Source organism: Lytechinus variegatus, chromosome 14, assembly GCF_018143015.1.
Source record: "Lytechinus variegatus isolate NC3 chromosome 14, Lvar_3.0, whole genome shotgun sequence".
Lineage (NCBI taxonomy): Eukaryota > Metazoa > Echinodermata > Echinoidea > Temnopleuroida > Toxopneustidae > Lytechinus > Lytechinus variegatus.
This window is the reverse complement of record NC_054753.1, coordinates 13,394,216-13,412,327: the sequence shown is the minus strand read 5'-3', so window position 1 is coordinate 13,412,327 and position 18,112 is coordinate 13,394,216. Positions and strand designations below refer to the sequence as shown.

General features: G+C 35.4%; 1 protein-coding gene across 1 annotated transcript in view; it reads right to left on the bottom strand.

Moving 5' to 3' along the window:
- Window positions 1-4,772: 4,772 nt before the first annotated feature.
- LOC121428136 (caspase-3-like) overlaps window positions 4,773-18,112 on the bottom strand; it is a 28,208-nt gene continuing 14,868 nt past the window's right edge. The window contains exons 3-9 of the mRNA XM_041624729.1: window positions 16,785-17,028; window positions 15,228-15,319; window positions 13,354-13,521; window positions 11,834-12,050; window positions 10,565-10,798; window positions 9,159-9,268; window positions 4,773-8,816 (exon numbers count right to left, since the gene is read on the bottom strand). Of these exons, the coding sequence (XP_041480663.1) occupies window positions 8,700-8,816; window positions 9,159-9,268; window positions 10,565-10,798; window positions 11,834-12,050; window positions 13,354-13,521; window positions 15,228-15,319; window positions 16,785-17,028 (1,182 nt within the window). The 3' untranslated portion in view covers window positions 4,773-8,699. The remainder of the gene's footprint in view (window positions 8,817-9,158; window positions 9,269-10,564; window positions 10,799-11,833; window positions 12,051-13,353; window positions 13,522-15,227; window positions 15,320-16,784; window positions 17,029-18,112) is intronic.

Genomic DNA, 18,112 nt, shown 5'->3' with positions numbered 1-18,112 from the left:
TGTCTCTACTTTTCTTTTTTTTTATGAAGTCATGCATTTAACTACCGGTACATGCACAGTGAAGTATTTATTGACTTGCATGCAATGACAGGGCTTACGAATTTAATATTCATTTAAGTGGTTCATACTTTTTGGTCTTAACAGACAAAATACAACAGAGTGAATTATTTGTCAATGTATGAGTATGCCACAGTGTTTCAGGGTGGCATTTCATGAAAAAAAAGGCATTGATTTTCACTGATGATTTGTTATAAACTACTGAAATCCTTGCATCTGAGAGGTACAATGAATGAAATGGAGTAAAACTCACATTTTACAGCCAATACAGGTGTATTGAAAAAGGATAACCCAATTTTAAAACGAAAAAATATATTCATGACAATGAAGATAAGTTCACTTGAAAGTATAACTTCCTACAACATTAAAGTGTTTGTGACGTTTCATAAAGCTGTTTGTAAAGACTTGAACATGACTGTTTTTCAGTCAAAGTCAGCTGCCGAACACGGAGATGGTAAACTGCATACTCGTCCACTCATCACATGGTCTACCTTCATTAGTCTAATGCCTTTCTGTCCAACATTTCGTCTAACAACCATTTGGTCCAATCATCACTCGTCTATGAACATTTAGTCTCATAACAAATTGGTCTAATGTCCATTTAAATTTCATTCATTTCACCCAATTAACACTCATTCCAATTAGATTAAAGGTAAATGCTAGTTTTGGTAACGATATCAAAATGACTTCGTACAGAATCCCATGAAATGACCACCAAAGTGTCTGTTTGTATAAATAAAACGCATGTGCCAAAGAATTCCGGAAGAAATTGTGTAATTGCTGAGAAATCAGCAAATAAGCACAGGAATCGGGTAGGGCGTCGGGCCCGACGCCCTAAGCAATAATTATACATTGTCCCACGTGCGCTTATCTGTGTTGGGGATCTTCGGTGTGAACATTTTCAAGCGTAGATTTTAATATTTCACAAAGTTCAGTTAATGTAACTGTACCAGATCTAGATCCTCGATGATATACCGACAATAAAGCCTTGTTTTACAGACTTTCTCATGAAATCAGTGTTTTACTGCAACTACTGGAATTTCTCTTTAAATGGTATATGAACAAATGGCTATTGGATAAACTGGTTTTTAGACGAAATGGTGAGTGGACGAAATGGCAATTAGACCATGTGGATAATGGACTAACTGATGGTAGATCAAATGATAGTAGAGGAGTTGGTAATTAGACGAATTGGAGATAAACCCATGAGATGCATCATGTAGCACAAGAAAGAGTCACCAATTGTGTAGAAGTCATGGGTAACATAATATTACAAACAGCTTTAAACAGCTCCCTTCAGGTACACGTCTCACTGAACACCATCATTCTGAAATTCTTTAGTTCAAAATAGCCATTCACTTGCTTGATGACTTATAAAGAAAAATAACTATTTTTAATAAAAAAAATGAACTCAAATCTGAATTACACAGATCTTAATCATGAAGAAAATGAATTTATGAAAGAAAAACATACAGACACGTTGATTTGGTAAATGAGCGATTTGAGAAAAGGGCTATATATGCAAGTTTGTAAGCCCATTGCCACTTTGTCTTCCCTTTTTAGGGGAGGGGGGGGGGTGTAATTTATTAGACTTACTGGCCTGTATTCTCACATGAGGTTTCAATTGGACCATGGTACAAAACCGTGAACTATGCAGATTTTTTAACATAATTACGCTTATTTTATCGCGCAGTTAAATCCAATTAAATGTCGCTTTCGGCAAAATGCGCTTACAATGAAGCATGTTAATGAAATAAACCTGCATAGTCCATTGTTTTGTACCATGGTACAATTGAAACCTCTCTTGAGAATACAGGCCAATGACTCCAGAAATAAGGGGACGACCCGACCAGGGTCCCGTTGCAGAAAGAGTTGTAATCATGCAATCGCAACTCTAAAAATCATTCGAAACTTGATTTTCAACCAATCAACAGCGCGCATTTGGGACTTGCGAATGATTTTTTAACAACTCTTTCTGCGACGGACACTAGTACATGATTTTGTAAAACCATAACAAGAAAACAAAAAGTGAAATAATACCTAACTTGGTCTACAAGCAGTAGGCTTGTGGTTCGTAGTCTAGTGGTTCTGGTACTCGCCTTTCAAACAGAGGATCGTGGGTTCAAATCCTAGTCATGGTGCGTTTTCCTTCAAGAACATTATCCACACTATGCTGCACTCTACCCAGGTGAGATGAATTGGTACCCAGCAGGGTTAATTCCTTGAATGCACGATCGCTGGAAAGCAGCTCAACTAAAGCCGGGGTAATAATAATAATGCGCTTCGGAATAGATTGTTTCTAGATAGATGGCACCATACAAATGCCTATTATTATCATTATTAATACCACATGGGCTAAACCATTCTGGTCTGCTATCAATTAAGTCTCATTGTTTGGTCTACTCTATATTTGGTCAAATACCAACTGAGTTCATTTAGTCTACTGCCTAAGTTGGTCTAATTACATCTACTTCTCATTTTTATGGCATTGTCAAATCAAAATTAATGGAGCACTTAACCATAGGTGGTATTAGACCAAATGGATATTCGCAAAGTGGTTTATAGCCTAACTGGAAATTAGGCAAAATGGTTACTAACTAGGATTAGACCGTGTGGGATGAGACCAAATGGAAATTAGACGAAGTGGGTGTGGACCAATTGGCAATTAAAGAGAAATTCCAGTAGTTGCAGTAAACACTGATTTCATGAGAAAGTCTGTGAAACAAGGCTTAATTGTCAGTATATCATCGAGGATCTAGATCTGGGGGATTTGGTAGTTACATTAACTGAACTTTGTGAAATCTTGAAATCTACGCTGAAAAATGTTCACACCGAAGATCCCCAACACAGATAAGCGCACGTGGGACAATGTATAATTAGTGCTTAGAGCGTCGGCCCGACGCTCTACCCGAATCCTGTGCTTATTTGCTGATTTCTCAGCAATTACACAATTTCTTCCAGAATCCTTTGGCACATGCTTTTTATTTATACAAACAGACACTTTGGTGGTCATTTCAGTGGATTCTGTACAAACTTATTTTGATATCGTTACCAAAACTAGCATTTACTTTTAACACTCACAGTGGGAAGATCAATCATGTTTTGATGAGAACATCCCTGAACCGTATGCTTGTTTTTACTTATTCTTCTATTTCAATACATGTATCTTGTACTGCATGCCCTCGCAGTGACTTTCAACTGATATTCTACTTCCTCATTTGGAGTTCACTTTGTAAAGCCTGCGAAACAGGAAATGAATTATGACAAATAAATACTCTACTGAGTTTTGAGTGTTATGTACTTTTGGTCTCTGTGCAGTCACATATCGAAAAACAGATCATTTAAAGCTAACAGGACGATTCTCCAAATTGAAACTATATACTTGTTTGTAAAATTAGCCACTATCTATGAATAATTTGATAAAAACAAGGTCACTTGAAATTATTTTTGATTACGGTATGGCCTTTTGATGATTTGGGCAATAAATTCATGATGTTTCAATTATTTTCTCTTTTAAAGGCTTGCACTGATTCTTAAGATCAAATTAGTGACAGAATTTGCAATACTGACTACTAATGCACAATTCTTGTTTTTATAAGTTGTTTTTCAGGATGAGTAATTTTAGCTGTAATTATGAAGTGAACTGAAATGACTCATCTATCAGAAAAATAAAAAGAAAATAATACCAAGAATTGCAACATGCAGTACCTTCTCATAAATCTTTTTAATGTAAAATTTCACAGTTCAAAATAAGTTTAAAAAGACTCAATTTTACATGGCACAAAATTAAAAGATATAACATCGATGTTTCCTCTGTCATAGGACAAATTCTGTAAAGGGGCTTTCACAATTAATTTGCAACCATTTGGTTGCAAACAGTAGGAAAAAGACTTGTGAAAGCTCCTTACTCGGTAGGCTACATCCAGAATTACACACTATACATATATTCTATAATGCTACAATTTCACCTATGAAACTGACTCCAGGGGCCCGTCTTACAAAGTGATCAATCGCAACTATGGAAAGCTAGCAAAGACAACATATATCATGCTTGTTTGTTTAAAAAAATTCTAGATATGAATGTATACCCATAAATTCATTGACTTCTTGACAATCTGGTGTGTTCTCCTTTGTTTTACAAACGACATTGTGCAAATTTCCGGTAGAAAAAATTATGACACTGATGGATTTCCAGAGTTATGATTGATTGGATCGATCATAACCCTTTGTAAGACAGGGCCCAGGCCAATAAAATCCATTACGTTATTACCAATGGCATACCATTGGTTGGTTTGGAGTCTGTTTCATTGATGTGACTGAGGAGAACCAAGGGTTTGATTGGAGGAAATGTCACGCTGGAGTGTACAACATCATTGAAATCACTTTCTGAGGAGTAGAATTCGAGACGAGTTCTAATTTATGCGAAAGAAAGTAAACCAGGTGGTGGGGGGTGTTTCACAATGATTTAATCATGACCTGGAGTCGCACTTAAATGCCTAGTTGAGTGCGTCATAAAAGGCATGACCGCATTGGCCAGATCAGCTAAGAGGTTGCGCACTACTGCATAGTAATAAGATCACATTACACATCATATAAGCCTCAGCATTTAAGTGCAACTCTAAGTCATACTTCAGTCTTTGTGAAACACCCCCCACCACTTGATATCCACCACTAACCATTGGGCTTGTTGCACAAATAGTTTCCATCAAACACAGCTATTGACAAAATCAAAGGTTAATCAGGCAAGCGTTTTATGAAAGGACTTGTCAGACGTTTTATCTGACAACTTGTCTGACAAAAATGTTCATGAATTGCTCCCCTGAAATGAGCTCATCTGAAATGTTGAAAACCAAGTTGCGTTTGATTCCTTTGTTTCATTCAATTGCAACCCTTTCCACATCAGTCCCATAGCTATTTTTTTTTACCTGTAAAGGGGAGTTCCTGTGTTAAATTTAACACTTTCTTTTCTGTACTCCTTTCTCACTCTTTAAGATTTTCATGGGCGTTCTATTTTATTTTGGGGGGTCTGAATACAGAATGTCTTATGCCTGTTTCTGAAAAAAGACAGTTTTTCAGGTATTTCTGGCATTTCAAGATGATGTACAACTACAAAAAGACATTTAACCCCCTGATTCAAAAAGTATAGTGTGTAACCTATTAAAATTTGAAAACATATCTTGACATTTTATAACATTTTGTTCTCAGATACCATTTGCCTTCTAAGTACATTGACATTTTTTCCCTTTCTAAAACAACAGGCATTTGTTTCATAAATTCAAGCATTTTTACCAAAAAACATATCCTTCAGAATCAGTTTATAACATTTTAAAATACTATTGGCCCCCTACATTTATGATGTACCTTTTTTTCTCAAACTGCATGTATTTGTTTGCAAAACCAACCATTGTTACACAAACAAAAATTTGTCTTAATCCTTTTACCACACATAATTAAAAATGTACACATGCAATCACAGTAGTACTTTATTTAAGACAAATAATTTCTGTAATTTCAACATTATACATGTACACATAACTCCCAGGTAATTGTATCATGTATAGTACAAGATCAATTACATGAAATGCATCAATTTATTGAGTTATAAACGCTATATACAGAAAGCAAAATAGTGGTCAAGGATGGATTGATGAAATGGAGAACTAGATGGTTGCAATTACATTGCTCCAAAACTTATTCAGAGTTTGTAAAACTGATCCAGATCATTATTGACATCTCAACAACTAGTGAGTGACTTTTCGGGACCATCTTCATTTATGTTTAGTGCTATAATCATGTAAAAGTAGAACTAACAACAACACCAAAAGGTCAACACTGAACTTGAAATCACCCATTCACTATGGGGTAAAAGCCATGAGAAACAAATATTTTCAATCAATTGTAAATTCCTGTACATGGTTTGACATCGACTTGAAATTGTGATCAATTGTAGAATTGATTATTAATGTATTAAAAGGGGGGGGGGCACAAACTGTATCAATTTTCTTACAACCACAACTAAGCTCAATTATCAAACAAAAAATACAGCAGCTTTTCTTATTGCATTAAGACATGACCCCAGTCTATTATCAGTTTCAAATAAATATGACACCAGTGCAAAGTTGTTCGGAGTAACTCATGACATCATAATCTGTGATAACTTTCAGAGAGTTTGATTGGTACACAGCTTTTTGAAGCTTGGCCACAAAAAGAATGTCCTCAGCCTCTAAGATACTTTTTTCGTCACCTAATATCCTGTGACTTTCTACACAATGTGATTGAAAATATGGGGCATTATGGGGTATTGTTAGACACTTGCAATCGATCGCAAGTCAATTCAGGGTCCCAAAATGAATCATTAGCCTTCAAATCAATTTGCAATACTAAAGACTAATAGCTAGATTTGATCTATTGATTGTAGATTTGTAAACGGAAACTTCCATTTGATTGCAAATATTTCTTGCAACACCCGATTTGTCTTGCCAGATCTGAAGAGCCTTTGGCCTGAATTCACAAAGGTGGTTTTGAAAACCATACGTTAAACCCATGGTTTATGTGGATTTCCTGTATAAATTATGCCTATTTACCGCGTATATTAAACAGTGTCCAATGCTGATGCATGCTTTGCCACAGCTCGCCACTTTAAGCCTGTTGCCATGGTTATTTATGCTATTTCATTCACGAGTCCACTGTTTGAAAAGTGGACTAATGAATAATATAGCATACTTAACCATGGCAACAGGCTTCAATTTCGCAAAAAGCGTGCATCAGCAATCAGCATTGGACACTTAATATATACAGTAAATAGGCATAATTTATACAGGAAATCTGAACAAATCATGGGTTCAACCTATGGTTTTCAAAACCGTCTTTATGAATTCGGGCCTTTGTGTAGTAGCTCTTGGTTTGTGTTCCGACAATTTGTTTGCCTTTTGCAAGATGTTTCCGAAACAAGAAAAGATCACTAAAGCAACTTGATCACTTTGGCAGTGAATATTCATGCATATCAAAGGCTCTATTACCAAAGAACCATAAATAATTTATCTACAGATTTGTCTGCTGTGTAAATACTAGTTGACTGTTCATTATACAAATAATAAATGTTTATGAGTACAATGGAAAGAATACTTCATGAGGTGAAAGATGAAATAATGATCCATTGCATGAATGAAAAAAAAAAAAATTATTTGGTTTATATGACACCTAAATTTTTTTTTTTCAAATGAATTTCAATGCAAAAAATGCTCATGCCGTGCAAGTTCGGTCTGTTTATTGTTACGTCATTACAACATGTGCACTGCTGGTGCATGAGCTGCAGTCTCAGTGCGTGAGTGCAATGGACAAAATTGCATGATGAATGGATCAAAAATTGCACGGTTGATGACATCATTGCAAAATGGGCTGAATGAACGATATCAAACAACCAATCAAGTTACAAGGATCTATCTAGGTGTCATATAATCTTCTATAAACATCATACTCTTCCCTTTTAATACAATTAATTATACAAGTACACAAATATAAACATAACAAGTCACATGGCACAGTTCAAAAAGGGTTGTTAAATGAAACCTGACATAGATCGCAAGTCAACATTAGGTCCAAAATTATTCACAAGTCTCAAATCTTGCATATTTGCTATCAATTTTCGGTCTTTCTGTCTGCATATATCATACATTATATGCTACAGTAAAGAGAGATCTATGGATTGCAGATGAAAATTTTAATTGATTGAAAAGTAATTCTTACAACACCCTCCTTGTCTAAATGAATTTGGCAAAGCAGATTTCTTCCATTCAGAAAGTCTTATCTATCATCACACAAAATAATATAACTTGAGAATATGCTTCACAAAACTTGTACTAAAGCGATGACATCACAAAAAAATAATTTATTTATAATTTCAGAATTGTGGATACCATCTATTAGAAGAGTATGATGATATTCACTGTACACCAAATTCTAGTGGGTCTCCATTTCAAGGAGAGCCAGGGATGCGTTTTAAATCATAAGAAATCCATTCCACAGAGAAAATACATTCCTCTTGAGTAGCACATAACCTACTACATAAAAGGCTTTAACCAACCCATATAAATGTAAAGCGCTTGGTAAAGATTTAAAAGAAAGAAACCATATAACAGAGTATTTCATCCTCTTTAGGGATATTATAACCACTTAGCGAAATCCTCTATCTGTATAACATATGGATCTCTAATCAATTTAACAATACAAAAGTAGAAGGTAAGTCATAATGCTGCATTATAAAATTCATGGGTCAAACAATACAAATGTGGGACATTGCTGTGCAATGCTAAATATTCCAAGGCTGTTCCCTGCCAAAAAAACTCACCATCTATTGCCATTCACACACAATATTTGAGCCAGCTTGTCACATCTCATGTGAACCTGGCACTACTCATAAAGCAATAAAACTGCCCATTCATTGCCTGTCCACATTGGTTTTGAGTCAGTTTATCACATATTATGTGAACAGGGCATTACTCAAAATGCTATAAACTACCCATTCACTTTGGCTTTGAACCAGTTTATCATAACATGTGTGAACAGGGTCATACTCATAATGCCACACAGCTCCTAATTCACAGAGTTTTTGAGGCAGATTATTCCATGGAGTGAGCAGGGCTTTACTCAAAATGGCCTGGCCAGAAATAAAGCTTCTTGGTTAGCATGACGACAGGGGCTGGCATCTGCTTATGTCTACCAGAGGAAGACTCGAAGGCTCTTGCTACTTTACCATTGATCTACATTGAAAAAAAGGAAGAAAAGTAGTTCAAGTTCACATCGTTATTAACAAATAAACGCTCTCATATCACTCCCATCTTGAATTTGCTACATTGGCTACCTATCAAAAATCAGATAATCTTTAAGGATTCTGTTGCTTGCTTTTCATAGTATTCTTGTCATCAGGATCGATGGCCAAGATCATAAGGGGACTGAGTCAATTTTCAATTGCTTCACCATTACTTTTGTACATGTCACTAAAGAACACAAAACACTAGGTTTAGAACACAGAAGATCATGTACATTGGCATTTTAGAAAAACTGGAGTCTCTACTTTGATATTCAAGAAAATGCATAGTTACCATGGTGATCATCGATAGGAGATCTTCGTCTCTGGCGTGCTGCATGAAAACCTCTGTCAATGCTTGAATGAACCAGCTCCCTCTCTCGGAATTTCTCCATGACACGAATCCTGTTAAAAATTTAACCAATCAGAACAAGTCTTTTCTATAATGTTAACCAATCAGATGAAGTATGATGATATTTGAAGTTTTGTCTGGTGGTATGGACAATCGCGGAAGTGGTTTATAATTACACCATGTCTAAAGTCAAGGAAGGACTGAGGTGAAAGTGGATAGAAATGGAGGTGAGATGGATAGGTGAGAAAGTGGAGGTTGGGAAGAATATTCTTTTCAAAATGAGTGTAATCCTAAACAAGGAGTGAAAAGCTGAGTAGTAGGCAGGGTGAGATCTGAGAGGCTCGGGTAAATGAGAAAAGGCTGGCTTGAGACGGCGAATAGAGTAGTACCAGGAGAGTAGACTCAACGTTTCAGGCAGGTTGACTGTCAGTCTTCAGACAGTCCACCAGCCATGTCATTACTCACACAGCCGCAAGGGATATCAGTCTTTGTAACGATCTGGTGGGGCGTCACAAGAAACCTACATTCGATTGCAAGTCAAGCGTTAGTAGCATAATCAGAAGGCTTACCCTGTAATGGTTAAGAGAGACTTGAACAAGGTTTCTTGCAAAGCCCCCTAGGTCTATGAACAGTGTATGAGTACTATCTACTCTATCTATCTATCTAAGCTATCTGTCTATCTTATATCTACATGTATCTATCTGAGCTATCTGTCTGTCTGTCTGTCTATCTTCTATCTATCTCTTTATCTACCTCCATGAAACTCTTTAGAAACATATATATCTCTTTTAAAAACAACAATATAAAAGCATCAAACTGCATTACAAATAATCTAGGATGTGCAATGTCACAATAAATATAATTAAAATTACCCCCCAAAAAAAAAATATATATATATATCTCTAAAGCATTACTTCATGACATGGGGGGAGGGTTGGGAGACATGGGAGCAGAGCTCATAGATGCTGGAGAGTTATTTTCATATTTATCTACCCAAAATGCCAAACACCCTTACATACAACTAAAGAGTTAAATTAGTTCAATTGAAGTTCAATTCTCAATTTCATTTCCATCCAAGGATAATACAAAGTAACATTAATCAGATATAAATCTAAGGATAGACATTTTAAAGAAAAGTAGTCCAATTAGTGGCATTTTGGGACAACTGCAGCAAATTTGTATGGATAATACTCAGAATACCGACAAAACTTGGAAAAGTGGCACTCCGTTGGGAAGGTATCCAGGAAAAACTTGCGACTATTTAAGGTCTTGAGCTGGTGAAGCTGTTTAAAGCATCTGTAACACATTGGCATTAATAAATAGATTCCCATCCCATCAATGAATCTCACCTGGCACGGTTGCATATGCAAGTAGCATGTCGCTCTGACTCGGGACCTTACTTCGACTTGATGCGAAGCTATCGGTGTGATCTAGCTCCATTTTGATCATCAGGTTGGCGAGGGTTTCATCATCCACCTGCGAGTCAACATGTGCTGTGGCTCGATTGTTATCCCCTGCACCAGCATTAGCAGATGCAGGTACAGCTTTTCCATCGGTTGCTTCTACACCATCATCAAATCTCTCTGGCAAAAACACAATTCAAAGAAATATCAAGGAATAATTTATTAGTAAATAAAGAGGCTTTAATAGGAGGAAATTATAATTTGTAAACAAATTTTCAGCATTACTCCTGTGTGTTAGGATCGCATGCTCAATCTGTAATGAAAAGATCGAGGGTATTTGAATTCCAGTTCATTGTGATTTAGCCGTGAGCCAGAATAGCCTGGTGGTTGCTGCCCGGAAAGCAGTAGATGGCAGGTTCAAATCTCACTGGTTCCAATTTTTTCTGACTTATGATTTCAATTTTTTCATTACAGATCGAGCATGTGATCTCAAACACATAGAGTTAAATGCTGAAAATTTGTTTACAGATTAATTTATTCTCCATAGCCAAATGTGACCTAACCATTAGTTGTGGTGCAAAGACAGTTATTTTGTTCAATATGTTTACAACAGATAAAATGCTCAGGTGTATCCATCAATAATATGTATGAGAGCATCGTTCCTATGACTCTAAACCAAATAGGCTGGAAGGTTGAATCTTCAACATCTTTGTAACATATCTGTAACGTTAAATGCTGGTGCCGCATCATACCATAACTCTTTTCTTTCAAGTATTGCGTAACAAATTTGCAAACCCCTGGGTACACGGTTGTGAAATTAGAGTATGTTCGACCCCCAAATGCTTAAAAACATGAATTCATGGCAAACTGTGTTTTTAGCCAATATTCATCAAAATTTCTACTTTTATTGATTTGACTCAATTACTTCTGTACTTTTTATTTTCAAAATAAAGTCAATGACAATATCAATAAAAAAAGTAATATTAGACAACACAAAGTTAAACAGTAAAATACAAAGGAAAAAGGCTTTATTTCATAAAAATTCCACGGTAAATTAGCTGTCTGAAGCATGTGTTAACCAAAATTCTTCATGATTTAATAATAGGGAATATATTATGAACCTAATGCCATCTATTCATGGAACTCTCAGTGTCACAATATTTTAGCATTATCATCATATCATGCATCCCTGCTGCTAAAGACAAATTGACTAACCTCCTCGACACGCTTGTAAGAAGAACAACTTGGGCTTTCCATTCAACGTTGGGCAACGATCTGAACTAAACTGACCCACGATGTCTTCGATCTTCACAAGGTACTCGTCAGTCCCATAAATAGCGCCCTCTATCCCATGGGTGAGTATGGCAAAGATGAAACAGTCAAACCCGGTGTGGTTGTGTCTCCTCAGTTGATCAATCATTCCTTGAATCTCCTGCAATCGTTTTTTTTTGACAGGGGAAAAGTACATGTAGATAGGTGAAAGTTGGAACAGCATTGGACAAACAAGAAAAGTACAATTTTTTTAAAAGTTGTAAAAATCGGTAATAACTATACCTATGGACACTTCAAATTGGAAACATTGATGATGCCATAGTTATATAAGGCAAGGATTATTCTTCCATTTGTACTAATTCATATAGGATTAATGTCATTCTTTATTTCAAGTCTTATTTTAACCCTTATCTAACGGGGGGGTTAATTTGACCCCCCTCGACCAATTTCATCACTACGCCATCGTGCGAATGTTTTTGACCGCGCCGCTAGCTGACTTTTTAGTTTCAAGTCTTGCACATCTTTTGAGATCAAATTTGCGACCCCCGGGTATGTAGTTCCAAAATTACACATCATTTTGTAAGTGCATGTATGACTCAAAATTGCTCAAAAACATGATTCTGTGTACAAAGTCGATGCAAATTGGGTTTTTCAACAAAAAATCATTTATGTATGCTATTTTTACTTTTGCTGATAATGGATGAATTTATGCTATTCATGATCACAAAAGGGTCCCGACAAGGTTCATCAGAAAAACAATGAAAAACAAAGGTTTTAAAAAAACTAAGAAATACATAAGAATTTTTAAAAACAATAAAATACATAAGAAATTAATTACATTATGTCAATTTTTTGTCCATATAATTTTAGAAATGTAAAGATGATACTCTCATAAAAAATTAGCATTCTACTAGTTACATAAAGTGAGTTAAAGGCAAAAACCTACATGAAAACCAAAATTTAGGGCAAATCTCATATGCTTATTTGCATAAATAATTAATTTCAAAAAAATATTTTTTGAAATTTGAATAATCAATGATTTATCCCCCAGAATTCACCCTTTCTTTTAGATCTCTATGTACCACTTAAATACAGTAGAATACAAGCTCTTTCAAGCCTTTCTGTAATTTCTGACAAGTTATGTCAGATTCTGTTCAACTCAACACTAACCAGCCAGGCATTTTTGGCAGTTCTGGCTCTTTGGGGTTTTAATTATGCCTAAATGAAATGTGCCGTCACATTGCTCCATGCAAGCCTTCTTTTTTTTCTATTCGTAAGTCACCCGCATTGACATTATCTTGCACGCATCTCACACACAGGAGCACACGAAAATCTGATTTGCAGGCAGAAAATATTGAACATGCTCAAAACTTGTTGCAGGTGAGCAGCGGGTGATCGCCCGCAAGGCTTGCATGGAACGATGTCACAGGGCCTTTATGTTGGCCATAGAGTACGCCACTCACCCGTCCTTTGAGGTCATTGTGTACAACTACATTGAATCCCAGCTGCTTGAAGACATTCTGTAAATTACGACTATCTACGTCAGTTCCTGATCTCTTCTTCATAGTTCTAAATGTTTTGTTGTTTATGATGAGCGCTATCCCTCTCGGTCTGGATTTCATTTTGTAAACCTGTGGAAAAATAATAATAGTAACAATAAGCACTCATATAGCTCCATCCCAGGGGTGGGGGGGGTGTACTCACGAAATAAGGCATACAGGGATGTGCCGCTTGAATGGGTCGCTTTTTTGGAAGAAATCCCTAAACATGGGGTATGGTTTTATGCTGGAAAATCCCTAAGCATGGCCCCAATATTTAGAGACTGGCCTTAAACAAGGGTCCATGGCCCCAATTTTCAGATACTGGCCTTTGCATGTCAAATTTTAATAAATCCTTAATAATGGGCATCTTTTTAGCCAAAATGACCCATAAATATACTACGGTATGGGTTTTATATAATTTATTCCTAGGCGCACTGTTATTACGTCAACTTTAGCTCGAGCTTCCTTCCAGCGCTCAGTGCATTTCAAGGAATTAATCCTGCTAAGTACCCATTAACCTCACTCGGGTTGAATACAGCACAATGTGGGTAAATTTCTTGCTGAATGAAAACATGTCATGGCTGGGATTCAACCCACATACCTCTGATTGAAAGACAAGAGTCTGACCCCCCAACCATGACGTCCCCAAGACAAGTTTCAACATCAAAATAAGAAAAAGAACGCAATGTGGACCACATAGGGGCAATTCAGAAAAGCGCTGATGTAATGTTTTCAGGACAGTTTATTCAAAATTCAAATTCATTTCTATTCATGTCTAACAGAAAAATAAAAAAAAATCATCAGATATATAATACCTGATACTATAACTGGGAATTAACAGGTAAAGAAAGTGTGTAAACATACATGTACATGAAGATTAGTTTTGTTTTTTTTTAGAAAATTCATAATATACATTTCAAAGAATGCTCTGTCTAATATATCAAAATATCTGTGGCTATTGAAAGATATTTCCACAATCTGTGTGGATGACAAGATTCAACAAATAAAGTTAGGAAAACAAATGTACTATTACCATGAAAAACAATAAATGTACCATGCGAATACAAAAAAGCTTCATTCAAACCTTAAGCACTTTTTCAAGGAACAAATTTCGCTAATATCATGATGAATTCTGCAGGATTTTTTTGTACAAGGAAATATTTTATGGTTGGAAAAGAAGCACAAATTTTTTTTTCCATTTATTTCTTTTCATTCTATTTCCGTATTAATCATCATTTTCCTTTTTAATTTTATCTGTATCACTACTATTATTATTAATTTTCAATTATTTATTTATTCAGTCAGTCAGTCATTCACATTTACTTGTTATGTACTATTACCGTGAAAAACAATAAATGTGCCATGGGAATACAAAAAAAGACTTCATTTAAACTAAAAGCACTTATTTAAAGAATAAACAAAATTTTGCTAATATCACGAATAATTCTGCAGGATTTTTTTGTACAAGGAAATATTTTATGGTTGGAAAAGTGCAAACAATGTTTTTTTTCTCAATTATTTCTTCTTATTCTATTTCCATATCAATTATCATTTTCATTTTTTTAAATTCTATCTTTATCACTACTATTATTAGTTTTCATTTATTTGTTTATTTATTTATTAATTGATTTACTATTTATTCATTCATTCATTTATTCATTCATTCATTCACATTTATTTATCTATCTTTCTATCTTCTATCTGTCTGTCTGTCTGTTTGTTTCTTTATTTGTTTATTCATTTAATTATCTATTTATTTTATTATCATTAACTTTTTTGGGTGTGTATCAACTTACATTATCATTATCCACCATAGATTGTGGATAAGAGGATAAAGCATCCATTTGAGTTGTGCTGTAGTCACCAGAGCTGTCTCGGGGAGGCCAAGCTAACATGAAATTGAAAGAGTCTAAAATAAGAAAACTTCATGCCAATACATAAATACTAGCGAGATTTTATGGTGGTGATAATGAATGTGATGATGATGATGGTGTTGGTGATGATGATGGTGATGATGATGATGACGGTGATGATGATGATGGTGATGATTATGATGATGATGATAATATATCGCATTTATAATATGCCTAAACATTGCTTCTTCATGAAGGCACAGTCCCAGCCAGCATTGGGTACATTTAATACCAAAATAAAAACTGATACAACAAGATTACATGTTCGATACAAATAATTGATCAATCAATTTAAAACAAACTAAAATTGTATTATTTGAAATGTGGAATATTTACATATTTGTTGACAAAAAAAAGATGAAGCTCTTCAATTATAATATCTTGCAATAATGGCAATGCCGCAAATTCAGGGAGAAATCAAACCGTTTCAGATAACGGCCACAAGAAAAAAAATTGAATTATTTCATACTAATTTGTACTAAAGTACAAATGAAATAGTGATGGCCCACCCCCCCCCCCCCCCCCCTTCTGATCTTGGCCACCATTCATGCGATCACGCCAAAATTTAGCACACACATTCTTTACCACATAAACTGCAAGCCACTATAAAAAAATTCTGAAAACAATTATTCGTTTATTAATTATGATTATATTTATTCCTTAAAAACATTATTTGCATATTTAACACCCAATTTCACTTCAAATTTTCTTTTTTCCAGCTGTCATTTTTGTAATCTAATTTAGAAGGTTTCCACAAAGAAAAATTGCAAAGCCAATTTTTTCATATGTATTTCTTTGTTTTTTGAATTTGTGTATTTTATTGTTTTTTCAATAGAAATTATTACAGATCATTTAACAACGAAATCAAACCCTACATTAATTAAGCAGACCAATTAGAATGGAACAAAGGGGGGGCAATCATGGCCCCTAGTCCTTTTAGAGTTAACTGTTATGTGAAATCAAGAGTGAAACTCAAATCATCAATACATGCTTAATTCATTTCTCATGAAATTTTCAGTGAACATGTTTTTTTAATTTTTTCTCCATCAATTCAAAATAAGTTTTTTCTGGAATGGACTTACCTTTAATAATCCTGACTGGAAGGAGAATATAAAAAGTACTAACTATGAAAAATAATAACTTGAGTTCATGCATTTGTTTCTTGTTCTCAATTACCCAGCCACCTCTTTTATATTCTTTCTTTTTCTTTCCCTTTTTTCTCTCTCTCTTTTTGTCCCCAGCAAACTTTTTCAAATATTTACAGGGTTTTATTTCATAGCCCAAAACTAATATCTTCAGCATTTCATAAGCTTGTATTGAAGAATATGGGAATTTTCAAGGGCTCCTAAATTTTCTAGGGCAATTTTGGGTATTTCGCCCCAGTGTATCATTGTTTCTTGCCCTCCCCTCTCATCCCTGTGGAGCCCCCTTAAAACCAACCTTGAGGTGCCTGCTGCTGGGTAGGTTGACCAAAGGGACCAGGTAGATTGTGATGGGGTGTTGAAGCCTGTGCCTGGCCCATCTGACCTTGTGCATTTCCTCTTGCTGGGTACCCTAGCTTCTGGGCCAAATTTATTTGGTTTGCCTCGACCAAGGCCTCAATCAGGCTGACGAATGCCCTGGGACCTCTTGTATCTATGTCCATCAGGAGTGCCAGATTTTGGTCTCTCTCAGTCGGCTTAGACTTAAATTGTCGGTAATAAAAAGAATAGAAAAGCACAGAAGTGACAATATTCATGTTTTCCTTATAAACGAAAATGTTTCTAAAAACAGATAAAGGGGGAGCAAATGGATCTACACCATCTGTTACCTCTCATTGCTTGTGTTATAATTGGCTAGTCTTAACATAGTCCTTTTGATATAACTATAAGTAATGCAGAGGATAAAATAACCTATAATAATACTATTCGTACTGAGAAACAAAAAAAATTAAAGGGAAAGGTACACGCTCTGGTTTGCTATTTGGTAACATTATTACTGAGGTATGAATGTATCGAGTTGTGAATTAGTGTGTTACAATCAAGTGGGCCTATATACAACACTAAATTGTGGAATGTTGCATTGTGGGTAATAAACCTGGCCAGATATGGATAGTGGATTTCAAGTGGAGCTATTAAAGCTGTGCTACATATTCCCTTTACTGTACGAGTAACTTTGCAAAATTCAAATATTTTGGGACCATAGGAATCTGTTCAACTTGATAAAATTCAACCTGGGTGAAATATATAACATAATTTGGTTTTTATAAAATTGCTTTGACTAATGATTGTATTTTATTTTTTAAGATAAACTGAATACAAACAAGTTGAAATGAAATGAACACAAAATGACTGATAGAAAAAGGAAAGACATGGGTAAATGTATGATTACATTCACTACATGTAGGTTGGCATTTTGCATATGCACAGTATCTGGCATGGTGGCCTACGGATAGAGTGCTAGCCTAATAAGCAGGTCGTGGGTTTGATGATGATGGTGATGACAACGATGATGATGATGATTGTGATGGTGATGATGATGATGGTGATTTGATGGTGATTTTGTGAATTTTGAAAAATGCGCATAAATTAGCATATTTCGAAGCATATTTAGAAGTTTTGAATACCCCATCTAGTCTTATCATGTAAAGCAAACAGAATTGAAATCGGACTTGAAATGGCGAAGAAGTAGCATTTTGAAATTGTGGACAGACGACAGACGACGGACAACGGACGCCACGCCACAGCATAAGCTCATCTTGCCCTTCAGGCCGGATGAGCTAAAAATAT